The 19,907-nt window shown below is 36.6% G+C and overlaps 1 protein-coding gene across 1 annotated transcript; it reads left to right on the plus strand.

The window, feature by feature from the left end:
- Positions 1 to 1,082: 1,082 nt before the first annotated feature.
- Positions 1,083 to 18,960, plus strand: LOC108679899 (elongation of very long chain fatty acids protein 7-like). Its single transcript, XM_018168638.2, has 8 exons — positions 1,083 to 1,639; positions 7,109 to 7,434; positions 8,123 to 8,203; positions 9,284 to 9,340; positions 13,067 to 13,172; positions 16,202 to 16,374; positions 18,139 to 18,264; positions 18,760 to 18,960. The coding sequence occupies exons 1-8, from the start codon at positions 1,570 to 1,572 to the stop codon at positions 18,940 to 18,942; spliced, it is 1,122 nt and encodes a 373-aa protein (XP_018024127.1). The 5' UTR covers positions 1,083 to 1,569; the 3' UTR covers positions 18,943 to 18,960.
- The last annotated feature ends 947 nt before the right edge of the window (positions 18,961 to 19,907 follow it).

Below are 19,907 nucleotides of genomic sequence, written 5' to 3' on the forward strand. Positions count from 1 at the left end.
GAGTATCACTTGCACTTAATAACTCAAGTTATGAAGAGTATAGTACGTGTACCACGCATAGTGTATCGGACTATCACTTGCAATAAACAACTCAACAATTCAGGATATAAGATCGTTTTGGCACTATTAATGAGCGTAAATTTTTGTAAACTTCTTTTAGTATGACAAGTTAAGGCGCAGCTACTATTTATTATTCAATATTATATGTTTTAATGCTGCAAGTGAAGTCGTATTCAAAGATGATTCGAAAGTGTCGTTACTGCCAGCTCATTTTAGTCAAAATGATTATTTCCTTCAGCATTGCCTATAAGCAAAAACTATTCAATTGGAAATGCTCACTCAGCTTCTAAGCACTTTAATTGTTCCTTAGTGTTTCCATTATTACCTGTACTTAGTTTCCTGGGTTCCTTACACTCATTAGTCTACCCGTCCATTAGCATGGCACTAGTACATTAGATATTGCAATCACTTTCACAAGCACAGACGAGCAGCGGCCACACCGCAAGGCTACAGGAACAGGTCTTACAGCATAAAAATCTTCACTTAACTTTACTACATACGTGGGTAGTCCACGTAAGTAAGTTCCATGAAAAGCGTTGATTTCTTAAACGGTTGACCACCAAATTTAACACAAGCGAATTCGCAAAATTTGTAAAAAGAGCAGCATGATCGAAGTATACCTCGCTCACGACACTCAATTTAAAGTAACATTGCGATATAAATACTTATTGATAATATATTAAGACTCGACAGTCATGTTGTCAATGGCAAACGGCCGGCAGCAATTTGGCTGATAGGGTATGTTTATTGATAATTATTCGATCAGCTCCAGAGTTACAAAAATGCAACTATATTCCGTAATTTTGTTCGATTTTCCTTACCTATATGATTGAATATTGCTTATAATGGCTATTTTTTAATGTAGCGCTGACAAGAGAACTATGTTTTGTTATTCAATAGTTAAATTATATTTCATTTCACGTTCGGTTTTCGTCCGTATGATAAAGTACGATAAACCCTCATACTAATTTAATCTCTAATCTTTTTCAGCTACTGTTAACCTGAAATAATTTATAATTGATTATATAGTAAAATTTTAAAATACCAACTTGATAAAATTTTCAAAAATCAAACTAATTCCTAGACGTTTGGTGTTTCCGTAGTTCTTAAATTTTACATCCGGAGTCAACAAGTGAACTGAAAAAATTTAAATAACGGAAGCAACCTAAGAGAACCAACCCACCTGTGTAGACCATCGGCGTTCTAAGATTTGACCTGTAACAACAAAAAACTTTGTTAGTGAAACTAGGAAGTGCCTTGATTTTTACTACTCATAAAAACCAAACCAGACATTCACCAAAACATCTGGGGCATCAGAAATTACCAAGTGTAGACAGCCACCAGCATATTCATGCATCAGAGTGTGGATGAAAAATAACCAAATATGATCTGTGTTTGACACATTGAGTAACGTGCTCGGATAGAGTTCCTTTTAAGGCTCTAAGTGTAGCCACGGAAATTCCGTGAACTTAAGGACTCTTTTCTACAGAAAATTACTAAATTTTCGGCATGGCTCCGAACAACACCGGCGACAGAAGCCAGATGAGCTGGGACCAACTCGTAGCTCCCTGCGGCAGACGTAAGTGCGAGATCAGTTAAACATTAACCGTAATAACCACATTAATTTAAGTAATAAATTCATCAAGCCTTATAATCAATGATTATAGTGGTAATTCTAGTAGCGAGACAAATTTTTATTATTTGTTGTTGGTTTATATCACAGGTAAAATATATTTGATTTTTCTCTTTAAAATAATGTATGGTGAGTTTAACGTACTTTGTTTCATGTACTCGTCATATGGTGCGTAACGTTTTGCACGCACCGCTAATGAAAAATTCATTATTCAGATCAAAAGAAATTCCAATCAAAGCTATCGTTAATAGATTAATGAATGCTTTTATTATTACATCTTTTGACCTGGATAAGGAATTGTTTCGGCAGGTATATTGAAACGAACAGAAATATAATTGAATATATTAATTCTGCACTCGCGATGTTGCTGCTTTGTATGTTGGTATGCTTTCATATTATGAATAACTGTAAACTACTTTCCAGATTAAAATTATAGGTATGTCTTTCTTTACGTACGTGTTGATGGCATCCTTCAGAAAATTGAGAACTTTTGAGTAAATTGTCCAATCAATTTAATTGTTCGTACTAATTCAAAAATCGAACAGTCACGCTGCTGAGTCATCATGCACGTTTTGCCACCAAGTATTAGTTAAAATCTTCCCTCAACCCTGCATTTTTTCCTGCTTGCACACCGAGAACAATTGCCAGCGCTACATTATATAATATAAATATTAATGCGACCACCAACTAGGGTAATCTGAGGTACCTAGAGTTCAGCTGAAATGATTACAGAGTTCAGAGTTCTTGCCTCGTGAAAGCGGCAAGATGGGGTATGTATTTCGATGACTACCCCAGAAGAATGCATGGGTAATATTATCCAAATAGTGGCAAACATTTTGTACTGATTTGTTTTTTGCCATACCAAACTGGGTCAGGTTGACCCACGCAAGGGGAGAAAATTACATGACCGTTACGACAGTCTTACCTATTTCTCTAAGCGCAGCTTTAGTAATCAGATGTATCCAAGACAACATTTTGTGCTAAACACTGATATATATTTTTTACTTTAGGACCCACGATGACCCACGCATGTGGATGACCCACGCAAATGGGGAAAAATACATGACCGTTATGACAGTCTTACCCGTTTCTCTAAGCGCAGCTTCAGTAATCAGATGTACCCTAAGTTCATATATAGACGGGAAAGTTGTAAGCTAAGAGATGTGCGTCATTGGCAGCTTTGCCTGGAATTTTAGCGCTAAGAGACAAGACCTTTCACAACAAACGCCGACCACGCGATTGGTACCCAGGAGAGCGCATCCTGCAGTTGCGGTGTAACTCTCGCACACATGGAAGAGTTCAGTTTATCCGAGAATTTTCTGCACACTAATATCCTGTACGCGATTTAAAGTTGGGGAAAAACTATGGTGGCCCTATTAATGCAGCATTATTGATGAAACAACGACGATTAAACGGTGATTAAAACGGTGATTAAAAATCCAACACTGATCATGGAAAATTTGGGGTTTACGTAAACATAGCTTCAGTGCTGTAGGGAGGAAAGACGATTCATGTTTAAAAATTCAGAATCATTAGCAACGAATACCAAGCTAAATTTAAAAATTCTACTATGCCTTAAAAAATACACACCAGCATTGTGCTAAATGCATCTCAGTCCAAAATGCGCCAAAGAACGTTGAACCATATAATTTTGAAGAGGATGTTCGTTCTACCGGTTTCTATTTTGTAATTGGCGAGCGTCACCCTGAGGGTTGACTGACCGATTGATCCACCATGTCGCAATGTCCATGTTTAAAGCTGCAGGCTCTTTATATATCATAGCATCATATCATTAAGCAGCAATCACACCTCGACGAACTCGATTCTTACGAACAATTAAGTTCATATCCATGAATCGGAACCCCGAGTGATTCCGTGTTTCGTTGTGGCCAAATGCGGAACTCGGACGAGCACTGATGTTGAAATTGCATTATTATTTCGTATCAATCGCGGCAAGAACTCTGAACTTTTTTAATCGTATCTAAAATTCTTTAGTAAACATCATAATTTTATTACAATTTTAATCTTTCCTGAACTAACCTGTCATGCACAAATCAAAACATTTAAAACTCGCAAGCATTTGCATCAACTTAATTGAAGCCATGAGCCCATCTAAGCTTTTTAAATCATATAACTAAGCCAAACATGTACTTAGAACTTAGATCTGTTAGAGCTTAAATCTGTTTATGGATTTTATGCGGCAAGAAACATACGGAAATTTCGAGTCCTAAAAAACTGAAAAAACATTTACCACTCAAAGCTTTAACTGAACAAACCAATTTCTTAAGTGTGGCCCATTTTTAGCGCATTTTCTCATTTATGGAAAAAATGCACTATTGTGCTCGCCATGTCCGTATGTCTGTCTGTCCGTCCGTCTGTCCGTCCGTGACCTCAAGTTTTCGTCGACGAGAAAATGCGCTCTGTGTCACTCACTGCAGTGAGTACTGAGTTATATTTTTATGTTAATCTTTGCACTTACGGTTAACTTGACAAAATTCAAGAATAGTACAGTACAGAACCAACGTCAGCTTAGAGCAATAATCAGACAAACATAAGGAATTACTATTGAGCTAATATCGCGCTTGCTGATAAAGACACAAGAAAATAAATGAAACTACATATATTTTAGTTAATATACTCAATCATTTAGCTGATCAAATGACATATTTGAAACTTATAGCACGAATCATAAAGTGTGGCTGCATAATAATTGAGTCATTTGATGCGGAAGACAAGTAGAATACTAAACGTCTTTTACACTAAAGGCAGTCTGAACTAAATAACTAAATAAATAAATAATAACCAAATAAATAACTAAATAAGAGTATTAAATATTCCATGGTTTTTAGAGTGAAACAATCTGTATAACTGTGCCCATAATAAGTGATCCAGTCCAAGGAATGCAAAGGACTGCGCAAACTATGTCGAGGCTGAAGAAAGTTGTCACAATAAAGGATGTAGGGAAGGAGCCTCCTTATCAGTGTTCAAGTTGACGGCGGTAATTACGTATAGCGGTACATTGGTCGGCAAATTAGACGATGTCGAGACGTTAAATATTCCTATGTAATAAAGATGCAGCAAATTTATGGCAATTTATGGCTCAGGAAAATAATGTTGGAAAGTATTTATTTGGCTTGTAAAATTTTATATTATATTGATCCCACATTCGGATCAATTAATATGAATGCCAATTAAATAGGCACTGATGAACGTACCGGTTGGATAGCATGATGTCTAGCTTAAAAAATCTAAACAAATTTTAAGATTATAGTCTATGCCTATCGAAAATTCTGAATCAAATAAAAATTTCTATGTATAAGGAATATAGGCAACGAAGCACATAAAATCTATCTCAGCATTGAAGCGGAAATATGCGACACGCCACTTTCTAGGTAATTATTAACATCTCTGCATTCCTGNCTGTCGCCGATTCAGGAACTTTTCGTTACTTGTTCACAGAAGATCTAAAATCGCGTCATTTGACCGGATCTTTTCATGACTGACGATAGTTTGAAGTAGCTACTAGACTTGCACCGGGTTCGATATGGTGCTAGGCATTTCAAGGCTGAACCATAGTTTTCCATAGCTTTATCTAGTCTGTTATTGAACGCGTTCATACTCGGAGCGCCAACGATGTAATCGGGGAGGCTGTTCCACATGTCGGTAATTCGAAGCGAGAAGAAATGTCGCGTGGATAAGTTACAGAGCAGTTTTTTTAGTTTATAGCCGCGGCTCCTGGTGTTGGTTCTTGTTTCAAATTCTAGTAAATATTGAGGTCGACGGATAACGAATAGCAGGAAATTGGGGACTAGAGTGCGACGAATGCTGCGAATATGGAGTGACGAACATTACGGAGTGTGACGAACATTTCCAGAAAGAATTACTGAGTGAAGCCTAGTCCAGTTATTCATATACGAACACTGAGTTATTAAGGCCGGAATTTGGAAAAACCTGTCAGCCGACTTGTTCTCTCAGCAACACTGAATTCTGTTAACGCAATCCGACCAAAAGGCAGTGAGCGGAAGCTTCGAAGGCGAGAGTATACCGGAGCCAGCACCTGATGGCCACAACAGAGACCGGTAGCTAAACTATTACTGAACGTATACCGATCAAACCTGGCGTTCTTACGTCTGCCAATAAACAAGGCCTCTACTATACTTATGTCTGCCAATTAAACAAGGCCGCTAGCAACGTTGATATAATTCTTTCTGAACAGGCCGATGGTTCTTCCGTAGAGTTCTATTATGACATTATACAGTTTTTATTTGAAATTTTTTTTATTCCTATCAACAATGGGTACAATTTATAAAAAAAATAAAAAGTCAGGATGGTTATGATGACCTTAATGGAGATTTTATTAAATTGGATTAATTAATTAATTAAATATACCACATCCAGCATTTCCTACGCGTTGCGAATAGCAAGTACGTTGATCTGATAACATATGAATTATGAGTAACTCGCGCTAGCCAGGAAACATCGTGAGCGGCGTTCAAAATCAACTTCAGGCAGAGTTCCGGATTGAAGTGAACTCGCGGTGATAAATTTTAATATTATAAAGAGAAATTCATTCCGAATTTGTGTAGTATTGAGGAATGCGAAAAATAATTCTAAATTTCTTAAATCTTTCACTTGTTGTATGCGCTGGGGAATGCTTGAGATGTAGCTTTAGTTATTAAGCTACTGTCGAGGAAATATTAAATGTAATCACCTTTCTTGGTCTCTTGTTTCAAAATTCAGCATTTTAATTTAAATGTGTTAGGATTTGCTTCTTCAGATGCAAATCTCGAGAAAAAGTCTCAATTTGAAAAACAAATTTTAAATAATAATTCCTTACTCCATTTTTAAATTTTTTGAATTCTTTAAGCTGACTGCCATAACACAAACTTCTTTCCGGGTTATGTTTTATCATTCAAGCGCCGCAGTGAAGCTTCTCGTGCAATGTTTATCTTTAATAAATCGCCTATTTCTATAAAATTATCTTGTCTGTGCAGAATACTTTAAAAATATGTTTTTCAGTTATTTTGTTCCATCTCTGTCAATAACACCCATTGATAACAGATTTTCCTCATTGCAGAACAATTGTGTTTGGATATTTTTTAGTTACATTGCCCTCATCTCAGTCAATAACACCCATTGATAACAAATTTTCCTCATTGCAGAACAATTGTGTTTAGATATTTTTTAGTTACATTGTTCCCATCTCAGTCAATAACACCCGTTAATAACAGATTTTCCTCATTGCAGAACAATTGCGTTTAGATATTTTTTAGTTTTTTTTTTCATTTCTGTCAATAACACCCGTTAATAACAGACTTTCCTCATTGCAGAACAACTGTGTTTAGATATTTTTTAGTTATATTGCCCTCATCTCGGTCAATAACACCCACTGATAACAGATTTTCCTCATTGCAGAACAACTCCCGCCCGCCAAACACAAAGTCGAGACCAACAACAGACTTGGCACGTACAATGCGGCCGTAACGCCGCTGCTCGTCCTCATGATGGGCATCGCCTGCGGAACTTATGCCTACAAAGACTTCCCCCTAGACCCCAGAGTTAAAGGATGGCTCTTAATAGAGAACCCAATAGGCATGCTTGTAATTTCTGTCACTTACATCCTGGCGTCGGTGGTCTGGGGACCGAGGTGGATGGAGGGGAGGAAGCCCATGCAGCTCAAAGGCGTCATGATCGCTTACAACTTTTTTCAGGTGGTCTTCTCCTTGTACATGTTCGTTGAGGTGAGTCCAGATCAATTAAGAGGAAATAGTGGAAATAATTAGTTCAATGTTGTTAGTTTTATTTGAAAGTTCTATCATTCGTTTAAAAAATGATAATTAAACTATATTATTTCATCCATATGTAATGGTGCTGTTTTAAAGTCACCTCCAAGATGATCTCCGCTCGAATCATCCTTAATCTTAATTCAATAGAGGTCATATATAATTGTTTATCTAAACACTTTGATTTACGTTCTAATAATTTCGGCTCGTTATTTGCTATTATTTGCGCTCATTTTAGGGAGGAGTGCGTAGACTAGATTTTAGAGCGACTTCGTTTATGGTTATTTTAAGACGGTATGGTTTTATGTTTATGTTGACGGTTTTATGACTGAGGTTTTATGTTAATCATAATGAACGTAATTCATCCAAGAAGCCATTGGAAATACATGCTATCAATAGTTGCGATCTTGCTCAATTATAATATAAAGTAGTCTTATAAGAAACCGCTGGTTAGTGAAACTAAATGAATCGCCTATAATTGAAACTGTTATGATGGCTATTAACTAGGAAAAGTTAAGCAAACACTGATAACTGATAATAAAAAAAAACAAGTGCTATCATCCACTCGTTTATTTGGCCTTGTCTGTTGATTGCGATTTTTTAACAATCCACGATAATTCAAAAAGAGATATTTCTGTGCCCACAGACAGGACTTGTGGGTTGGTTCTTCGACTACAATTATCGCTGCCAGCCTTGCGATTACTCATTGAGTAACAAAGCCGTCAGGGTGAGTAATTTAATCGTCAGGGTAGTAATAGGGTTGAGTAATAGGCGTCAGGGTGTGTAATAGGGTTGAGTAATAGGCGTCAGGGTGTGTAATAGGGTTGAGTAATAGGCGTCAGGGTGAGTAATAGGATTGAGTAATAGGCGTCAGGGTGAGTAATAGGGTTGTGGAATAGGTGTCAGGGTGAGTAATAGGGTTGTGTAATAGGCGTCAGAGTGAGTAATAGGGTTAAGTAATAGGCGTCAGGGGTGAGTAATTTAATCGTCAGGGTGAGTAATAGGATTGAGTAATAGGCGTCAAGGGGAGTTATAGACCATCCTGCCAGCCTTGCGATTACTCACTGAGTAACAAAGCCGTCAGGGTGAGTAATGACTGGAATAAAATAGTACCACATCAAATACGACCATAACGCCATATATAGTATCGAAGTCTAAAGTGGTTTCATTAATAAATGTAGTGACTATCAAGCCTACAAACACTTCTTAAAGACAACTTTTTCAAACTTGATCATATTTTTTCAAAAAATCGAAGAATCTAGAATTTTCAACGTTAATGAGTTAAAAATGCAGCAAAGCAAATACTGTCAAGAACTTTGCCTGACCAGAGAACCCGTCCGTGTTTGCGGATTGGGCCTCAATCAGAGCGGAGCCTTCACAACAACCAAGGTTTCGGCGAGCTGCAGTTCGCAAAATTTCAAAATACGATTCTCATTGTTGTGTTACGATAACCTTCAGAGCTTGAAATATCACAACCTCTAAACCAGTTTCATGACTCAGCGAAAAATATGAAAAATACTCTGTCGGAGATAATGAGAGAGATTATATGACCTGCGGTGGCTCGTTACGTTGCTTGAGAGGATGACTTTGGTCGAATTGCGAACGCTGCATGGTAACGAATAATTTTTTCGATACTGAATATTAACGCAACTCATTTAAACTATTTTGGCTTATATGTTTTTTCATTTTTCTTTCGGAACGGCACAGAAATTGTCTTAATTTTTTTATACAGGGCGACAGATATAGTTGCCCTGTCTCACTCTTCTTGATTACGCTCCTGATTCAAATTTTTTCGACCTATTTCCAGATGACCAGAGTGGCTCATTGGTTCTTCCTCTCCAAACTACTAGATTTCGTCGACACGGTAAGTAAAAATTAGCATTTACTCCGCATTTACTGATATTTTTATAGTCGTATAATCATGTAAATGTGTACCGACAACTAAAAACGAGAATCATGATGGTCTACAGAGAGCCCTTGAATTTTGTGGGGATGAGACGGCAGATTTAAAAGAGCTCCTACAAGCTAAAAGGAAGCTGAGCAATTCAAAATAAGATGCAAAATTGTAAATTTCTCTGCTAATTTGCGAATAAAATGCGCGATTTTTCATAATTGTCTGAAGCAAAAAATAATTGTGTTTAATTGACGTACAAGTTTGAAATGTATCAAATGAGTTTTGTTCACTGTCATGTTAACCAATACAAAAAACCTCACTGTTTGGTCATATAAATCAAACTCGATCGTAACCTTGAAAGTCACCAAATTTATAAATACTGAGATTTATTTACGTGGGTTGGACAAAATAAAAAAACACCTGACATTATGATATCATAATGTTTGAACATGTTATAAACAATGAAAACGTGACATATTTTATGTTTTGTTGTTGCTGCTAATTAATATCCTAACTTTGCAAAGATATTTTCAGTAAATTTTTGTGTCCATAACTTAAACTATAACCTATAAAATGGCAAACCTCTCTGAATTTCAAAGAGGCCATATTGTTAGTGCCCATATGACAGGTGTTAGTGTGATAGAAACTTCCCGAATGCTTGACTTTTCTTGAGGTATTGTCTCAAAAGTAATGACTGCTTTTGAAAGAGAAGGAAAAACATCCTCAGAAAAGCACAGGTCTTTCCGAAAGTCGACGTTTTCTAAGAGAGACCGTCGGTACCTAAATCAAATTGTGAGGGATAATCAAAATACCACAGTTGTTAAAATTACCGCAAACCTCAATGGACACCTATAAAGAACCCAGTTTCCATAAAGACTGTCCGCTGAGAGCTGCACAGATCTGGATTCTATGGAATTAAGAGCTGCTGTTAGAAAACCTCTGGCTTCAAATACAAATGTTTTACGGCGTTTATAGTGGGGGTAAAAATCTACAGAATTGATCCCTCGAACAGCGGAAAAACGTGATTTTCTCTGACGAATCATCGTTTACCTTATTTTCAACCTCTGGCCAACTGTACCTTTGGAGACAGCTAAAAGAGTAATTTAATCACGACTGCCTCCTCCCAACAATAAAACACGACAGGGCATCTGTAATGATCTGCAGATGCTATTTCTTGAAAATCCGGAGGACCAAGATTTATCTTCAAGGAAGAATAAACAGCCGTGACTGTTTAGGAATTTTGGATGACCAAGTTCATTCAATGGTTCAAGCACTGTTTCCGGAGGAGAACGCCATCTTTCAAGTTGATAATTCTCTGATCCATACAGCTGAAGTTGATAAAAATTTATACAATGAACATTCTACTGAAGTTGAGCATCTCATTTGGCCACTACATTCACCATATTAGCGAGCATTTATGGACGAATTTAGAGATGCAAGTCAGAAGTCGGTTCGCGCCACCATCGTCACTAAAAAAGCTGGAGTGATTTTTAACTGAAGAATGTGTTAAAATTCCTTTGTAAACAATTAACAAATAATATGAATGTCTGTATGAAAATAGACACTTTAATTGCCTCAATTAATTAATTGTCTCAATTTTAATTTAAAGGTGGACCTAAATAAAACTGAAATATATATGGTGGATTTCTCAGGTGCTTCCCTTATTTTGTGTAACCCCGGCGCATGTCACTTTGAATCATAATTGAAAAGCTAACATTTGTGCTCCGCTTTTACAAATATACACTCAGAAACTGAGCGGATATTATAGTCCAAATTTTGACACACTGTATTACCCAGAGCACGAGCAGAAAGCAAAAGTTGCACTGCTACACCCTGTTGCTATGCCGAACTGGGTCTGGATAACCCTGACCAGGGCTCAAGTGCGTCACTGTTTGTACAGGGTGAACCAGAATTAAGTAACCCTTTTAATTTGTTAATAAATAAAAAACTAAGAACGTTATGAAGTTGAAACTTGTTTTATTTAAAAGAAGAACATTTTTATGGTAATATTGTAGGTATCATAGTTACGTCATTATCCTGTATAGCTTGCTAAATTTGTGTTTAATTATCAAGCCTTAAATTTTCATCATCATTCGCTACAGCAAAGAAGAAAGAACGAAAATTCTGCAAACCTACATCAGGACGATGTCAATAACAGAAGTTCAACGTGATTACAGGATCCGTTTCAAACCAAGAATCAGTCCTCCAAAAAAAGCAATTAAATCTCTTTATCGAAAATTTACGGAAACCTGGGAAATTACTGATGAAGGTTATGAAAGCAACGAAGAGAAGAGCCCTATTTTGTCAAAACAATTGTGGTGGGCATTTAAAATATATTATATTTAAAAACTAGGAAACAATATTACCATAAAAATGTTCTTCTTTTAAATAAAACAAGTTTCAACTTCATAACGTTCTTAGTTTTTTATTTATTAACAAATTAAAAGGGTTACTTAATTCTGGTTCACCCTGTATGAAGTCAGACTCATTTCTCTAAGTGTAGCACTATAATTTCATTAGGGCAAATATGCTATATAATACTATAATATATTTAGATAATTAATATGCTATTTTCTCACTCTAATTTCATTAGGTCAAAAATGCTATATAATACTATAATATATATAGATAATAAATATGCAATAAGCTCACTATAATTTCAAAAGGTCAAATCAGTAGTAATTAAGAGGCAGAGGTTAAAATTGGATCAAAAATAGATTTAACGCTAATAAAATCATGCTGGAAATGACATAATTTCACGTAAACGACGCTGAAAAATCGAAGTAGTGTAGTTATGAATATAATTTTATTAAATATACATGGAATAGAATATTGCGTATGTGACATACGAGCGGAAAATTTCGAGAAGATTTTTGCTTAATTGAGCTGAAAAAAAAAATTGAACGAAACTTTGGTATAAAAATAGAGCAACGGTTCTACAGTAAAATCGTAACAACTAAAGAGTAGCTAGAAATTTGTTATCTTGAGGAGAAATCAGGAACTAAAGTCACCAAATTAACTAGCAAGGAAGTGGATCATTAAGAGATTATAAGTCAATGAGTCGCTAAGGGACACGAGCAGCACGCCATCTGTTGGCCGGTTAACGCTAGGTCAAGGTGATCCAGTGACAGCGAAAGGCTTAAGCGCATCATTAAACGTCTTCTCGAGGTTGCTGCTGAGAGTAATTATCAAATGAAGCAACGTTATTAATGGTCAAGACTTTCACGTATCCAATTTAAAATCTTTAAATGATGCTTATTTTCGGATCGATATTAAAAAAACTAATAATAATAATTCTATGATTACAGTAATTGTTCCATTTTATTAAAATGTACAAATTTTTGTACTGAACTTATATATGTTTTAGGTCTAAATCGTTACCGTATTCCATAATTAAAATTTACAATATTAAACACTGAAATTGCTATGAATAATCCCAGATATTAACCAGTCGCCTATTATCTTTTTAAATCTCATCTTTAAATCGTACCCAGTACACGAAACAAAGGGTATAGTGACATGCCAGAGGAACGAAATCAGTCGCTAATTTTCACCAGTGTTGAAAAAAAAATAATTAAAACGTTGCGTAAAATCACCTTATCTTCATTGCAAACGATTCAGAGACCAACTCCTTCACAATCAGTTTGAAACTTATAAAATTACAAGTACAATCAAAGTGAATTTTTTGTTGCGCAGGCCCTGTTCATCCTCAGAGGCAAACTGAGTCAAGTGACAATGTTGCATGTCATCCACCACAGCTGCATGTTCATGTCTATGTGGTTCGGCATCCATCACACTCCAGGTGAGTAATGAACTATTATCGCCATTTTAGCTAGACTGATATCTTATAATATCATTTTAGTGCAAAAAACATGTTTCATGTTTCGATACCGTATAACCGTATATCATATTTCAAATTTATTTTATTTTCACTACCATTTATTCGACTAACGAATTCAACACAGACTTTTTACGTGATCGTGAAATGTGCGTGAAATTTCCTTTAAACTAGTAATTTGTAATAATTAGCAATTAAACATGCAATTTAGAGGCACGTATACACCAAGACAGAACTACGCTCGAGATGGCAGAGTCTATCATTTATCCGTCATGGCAATCCATGTGCCCTCATGTATATATTTACCTTATTTTGAATCTTGCATCATGCATTTCCTGGTGACGACCGACTTTTTGTCGTTTGACCGACTTAAGGATCGCACTGAGGGTAACAAAAAAAAATGTTGCTAAATTACCAAATCGATTCGACCGACTCTGGTGACCGACTTACGGAGACATGTGAAGGTCATCATTTTTTCAGTGCCCAGTGAAAGGTGAAAGTGTGTGTAACGAGAGACTTTTTGCGACTGGGGCTACGGTCGGTCCAGTTTTTGTGTGTAGGTTGCCCCCTCTTGCGTGCGTACGGCCACCTTCTTGGAATTTGGTTTGCACACATGCAGCTAAGCCGTACATATATTACATATTACAAGCATCTATCGATTTATCATAAATACGCATTTTCCTGACAAATTGCCGGTTTAATATAATATTTGTCAGGAAATATTTAAAATAATAATAATGACAAATAAATACAATATCCCCTCTTGCACATCTTTATCTGGCCAGCGTCCCACAAGATGTGCACTCCTAATTTAACCTTGTGTTTGGAGGGTTCTTATTTCCCTCACTTTTGAATGGCTTCATTCACTAGAAGTTTCAAAACGATATACGCTCTCCAATGAAAAACCATCCCCAAAGTATCTTCAATTTATTCAATATAACGTCATATAATAGTTTATCTATAATACGCTCTGTATTTTCAGATATGTAGACTCAAACTTCTGTCGTGGAATTTATTGTTTGTCCTATTGTGGAATTTATTGCTTTTCGCGCAATATTTCTGAGCTGACCTCTCGCTAGTGAAGTAATAGGACAAAAAAAAATTAAACAGACGGCTGCCATCTATCAAAGTTTGTAAGGATTAATTCAAAGTTTGTAATTTCTAAATGCATCATTTTTTAAGTTTCTTAATTGATAATTATTCATTTCTTAATTTGACATTTCTTTTACAACTTCAAATCAATTGGTCTTAAAAAACTGAAGTCTTTCGTTCCAGATGAATGCTAAATGATTGAAACTACAGTTTTCGTTTGCCCAAATAGTTTGATCAAAAGATCCGAAGATTGAAACGCAAATAAACTGTACGATGACTTAAAAGTATAATGTTTGAATTACTTATCTCAGGCTTCATGTGCCCAATGCATAGCAATTGCAATAGAGACACGGCACTGGGATGGCTTTATACGCTTGGCACGCCCATACCCATTATACGCTAACATTTGTACCGCGTATGGGTAGAGTGAAAGTAGAGCCTTGAGCTCCAGTCTCGTCCTTCCAGCGCGATATCACTTATTTCAATTGTACTACATAAATGAATAGTTTGTATATTTCGTAGTTTTTCTTTTGTATATTTCGCAGTAATTTGCTATGGTCTCCACACAATATTAAAATTTGTGAACAAAGGTGTAATGATGCTCTGAATTGAACACAAAGAGAATTGAGTTGAATGAATTTAGGCATTACTTTTTTCTCTTTCCACTTGAATTTTGTTTTAGCCTTCTTTCTGCCTGAATCATCTGAATATTGATTGACTAGAAAGCAGTGAATGGTTTATAGGTTAATGCATTACGAAGGAAGATCTACGTCCGCATAGGAGCTCATCAGCAATGCGCTCGCTTTTTGCATGCATAATTCTTGTCCTACTTTGTGCATAAGATCAGGAAGAATGACGTAAGCCTAAAGTACAGGCTTACATCTTGATAATTTTTTCACCTAATTGCGCCTATTATTTTGAAAAATTTCAATATTTTGCATACTTGAAATAATACTGAATTTGAGAGTTGTCAACGAATTTGAATGTTGACAACGGCCTGGCTTGCGCTGCAATGTTGCAGGCAACGCCAACCCTGTCCATGAACTCGACGTGTGACTTGTTCACTGTTAACACGCTTGCTATTCGTTAATGGTGAATTGTTCACTGTATACAAACATGCTACTCATGAATGGTGAAGTATCCTTGCCAGGGCTGCTGACTCGGGACTGACAGTGACGACGATCTGGGACGAACAATCCACTAGATGCTTTAAATTAAAGCACAATCTGGACCCTGGACCCGGACAGATGGACGAACAGACGAGAGCTCATTTTTTGTTTGTATACGGGAACATTTTTTAGTTAAATGACAACTCTTACGTTGGCCCAACATCATCAACATTTATTTACGTCCAAGAATAAAGGTACTCACAGGAAATTGCTCGAATCGAGTGGTCGGCGTCATACATGAACAATAAATTGTATAAATAGTTATTTCATTTCACGATCTGGTGTAAAATAGCTCTTTCGTTTATAACTGATACTAATAACTCAATCTATCAACTAGCCCTGAGTATAGCAGCTCGGGCTCAAATAAACTGTTATTTTCAAGATTCAAACAAAATGGCTATAATAATATTTATTATTTTAAATTATATAAGGTATTTACAATTTCCCTTGCCACATAATTTTGCCAGTCAGTCTTCGGTTATCAATGGCACCCTCCATAATGTTTGCAGCTCCTATATAAATACATCGCATCCTTACCATAATTCCTAAATTTGTGTATAAATTTGTTCGTGGTAGCTTTTAATAATTTCCCATGAGCTTTTTTTAAATATGAATTTGTTGCTTCAAAAAATTTTCACATTTTTGAACTGAATTTTATAATATCCCATTATTATTCCATACAATTCTGGAACATTAGTTATTTTCAGCGTACTCAACAAATTCTTTCTTCAGGCGGCCACATCACATTCATGGGTTTCTTGAACACGTTCGTACACACGGTCATGTACACGTACTACCTGCTAGCAGCGTTCGGGCCGCGCATGCAGCCATACCTCTGGTGGAAAAGATACCTCACCAAGCTGCAGTTGACGCAGTTCGTCCTCATCTTCCTGCATGCTGCTCAGGTAGGTTACATCCTGGTGACGTATAACTCTCATAAATATTAGAAATTCGTAACTACCTCAGCCAATCACTGAGGGATTTTGAAGCGGCGAGAAGCAAGCAACAGCATCGTGCATCAGGTGGCCCAAATCAGGGCGGATGAACGATAATCAGAGGCGGCGATCCATCGAGACCTGGGACTGCTATGTCCCAAACAAATACCAAGATTACCAAGTACCAAGATTAGGATTAAGTACCAAGATAAAATCCATCAATCCAAGACGAGAAATCGGCTGCTAAGACTAAATCCATCAATCTCAGACGATAAATCGGCCGCTAAGACTAAATCCATCAATCCCAGACGAGAAATCGGCTGCTAAGAGTAAATCCATCAATCTCAGACGAGAAATCGGCCGCTAAGACTAAATCCATCAATCCCAGACGAGAAATCGGCTGCTAAGACTAAATCCATCAATCTCAGACGAGAAATCGGCCGCTAAGACTAAATCCATCAATCCCAGACGAGAAATCGGCTGCTAAGAGTACTCATGGCTAAGTACTCAAGTACTCATCCATGTACTCGGACATTTACTTGTACTTAGGTTGCTACTTGTGCTTAGGACGCAACATGTACTAATCAAATTTTTATAGGAAGGCCTCAGGACTCTGGCACTACCGATTTAGATATCAGTAAATTTTTGTACTTGATAAGCGAATTTAATGAAAAGCCCTTGAACTTAGTTGTGCTTTTGTGGTAAGCTCTATTTTCTAAAAACTCGGGAAATTCTTAAACAGGTGAATAATGCAAAAGATCATTTATTACTCGAAGCAGAAGTTAAACTCCGAATATTTTTTATCCATTCAAGCACTGGCTCATTACATTCAGATAGAATGATGAGGATTGAAAAATCGAAACCTTTAATATTTAATACTTATTGTTTGATAACCCCAGTATGTAAACCCATATCGTGTAATGAATCCAACCTTGAGAATACGCGGCAACTTTTTGTTATTGTAATAGATTCAATGACTGCAAAGTATACCAATTCTACATCGTCAGTCTGCAAGCCTTCAAGATCGCGCAGTGTAACGAATAATAATGATGATCAACATGCCTAAAATGATAAATTATTCCCCTAAGAGCAGTCACAACATGATAAGTATGCATGGCCTCTCTTACTTCACGACAAGCATGTACAATGTGCGTTTGACCCATATACATAGTTGCTATGGGGCCGGCAAAGTACGTCACTAATTTTTTATGGTATAAGAATTCATTTTTATATGGGTTATATCAATCTGATGGCAGAGTCATAAGGTTTAAAAATTACGTGGTGTATATATAGTTGAGTTGTGCTAACAGTACCATATCTGTTTGTTGAGATGTATGAAGTCATAGCATAATTTTGCCTGACCGAAATTTTTGAAAAGGCATTTAACAGATTTCCAAGCTCTAAAGCATAGATGAATTTATTTGAATAGGCTTTCGAATCATTCATTAGAGTTTAATTTTTATGTCTTTAGTTATCTTGATTGACAATAATTATAGGTAAAGAATCTTGCTTGGCACAAGCCTAAGAATTAAGTCATCGGACCATTGATTGAGTAGTACTTATTCTAAACCATTTCTTTCCAATAAAATAATTTTCCATCCAAAAAAATTCATGATTACTTTATTGCACCACTACTAAACGCTAAAATAATTAACAATGAAAATGCGAACACAGTAAGAATTCTCACGCCATTTATTTTGTTATCTAGAAAATAAAGTAAAATATTGTGCACAGTTGCTGGTGTTCCCGTGTGAAGGAGTTCCTACGAGCCTGGTCCTATGGACGCTCCTGTACGCCTTCATCTTCTTCGCCCTCTTCATCAACTTCTACGTCAGGGCTTACCTCTTTGGCGAGGAAAAGGTGAACCCATCATCCTATTTTGTTTATAAACTTATACGAATATGCTGTGGCAGTGTCAGCATCACTTGCAGTAGTTAAGCCATAATGTGTGCAATGTTGATTCACTTAANTAAATATGCTGTGGCAGTGTCAGCATCACTTGTAGTAGTTAAGCCATAATGTGTGCAATGTTGCTATATATATTTTTGTGCATGTGAAAGCTGAAAAATAAAGTGCTCTGCTTCACCATTTACCTTGCGCTGTACGTATTATATTATCTCTGTCGCGTTAGCTATATGCACAAATGATAAATTAATTGAATAATACCCGGTACTGATCATTTAATTCTAATGTATCTAAAAACTCATTTCCTTCAGTAAATCATTTTTCCGACAGTTTCCTCCTACCAACCAGGTAATTAAATCAATATGAAGTCAATTATTATGGATGTTCTAAAGCGCAAACAACCACCCGGAAGATTTTACTAATTGTTAAATTATTATTCCTGTCGCGCAGCCGAAACCTTCATCTGCCGCTCCTGTAAAGGCCAAGGACTCGGAGGACTCGTTCTCGTCCAGCAAGAACATCCTCATCTCCAACGGCCCCAGCCATCCTTCAGAAGCCAACGGCCGCATCGCCCAATTCATGGAGAGCAGAACCAAGCATCGCATTCCCACCGGAGCAACGATGACCAATTGAAACCTCTAAGCCTTGTACNATCCTTCAGAAGCCAACGGCCGCATCGCCCAATTCATGGAGAGCAGAACCAAGCATCGCATTCCCACCGGAGCAGCGATGACCAATTGAAACCTCTAAGCCTTGTACAAAAACCTAGGCTAGATTTTGTGTGCCGCCGACTGCCGTACTTTATTTGGTTTCTTGCACTTATGCATGAACGTCAACGGGGTTAGATTCTCGAACATTTTTCAATAGTAAGTCAACCAGCCTATAAAGTTGACGTTTTTGAGGAATAAATCATATCAAATGGAGGCTGGCAACTTAAAATCGCGATCTACTCAATCCGAAATAACATCGTTATTAATGCCCAGAATCTAATCCCAAGAGTGCAGGGTGGTTACAAGCTCTTAATAAATGGTGGTGAAGTGCCAAGTATTTATTTGTAGACGTCTGAATCTCGTATATGTGAAGTGTCAATGCCCAATGTTTTACAGACTTTGGTAGTGTAGAATATCAAATGGATGCATTTATTACAATATTTTTCTGCAAATAAAAATGAAGTAATTGAATAACGTGCTATGCTGGTCATGTAACTTCAGTGAGAGAAAACGGATCATCTTCCTTGACAAATTCTTCGTAAAATTGACTGAGCGATATAGATGACGCTTAATGCCTTCGAAAATTATTCAATATTATGAAATACTCAAACTTTATTTCTCAAATGAAGCTTGGTGAATCCATTGACTGCCCATTTCAGCTGTATTTGATTGAAAGAATATTATTCACTTATGTTTATACTAACTGAAAATCGCTGTTTTCAATTTCCTCAGCCTCATCTTCCAAAGAGCTTCACAACGCTGGTGACAAGAGCAGATTTTTTTGACTGACTGGGCGAGTGTTTTATTCTAATGGATTGTTGTAGTATAGTAATCTAAATGGTCTAATTTTACATAACTTCATTTCTTACATATAATTCAGAATGGCAA

The sequence above is a fragment of the Hyalella azteca genome, unplaced genomic scaffold, assembly GCF_000764305.2.
Source record: "Hyalella azteca isolate HAZT.00-mixed unplaced genomic scaffold, Hazt_2.0.2 contig1935, whole genome shotgun sequence".
NCBI classification, from domain to species: Eukaryota; Metazoa; Arthropoda; class Malacostraca; order Amphipoda; family Hyalellidae; genus Hyalella; species Hyalella azteca.

Excerpts from the sequence above, each read along its gene's own strand:
- LOC108679899 (XM_018168638.2), top strand. The coding sequence starts at position 1,570 with ATGGCTCCGAACAACACCGGCGACAGAAGCCAGATGAGCTGGGACCAA. Across the intron at positions 16,375-18,138 it reads TCTTCCTGCATGCTGCTCAG|TTGCTGGTGTTCCCGTGTGA; the intron begins GTAGGTTACATC and ends TATTGTGCACAG. Across the intron at positions 18,265-18,759 it reads ACCTCTTTGGCGAGGAAAAG|CCGAAACCTTCATCTGCCGC; the intron begins GTGAACCCATCA and ends CCTGTCGCGCAG.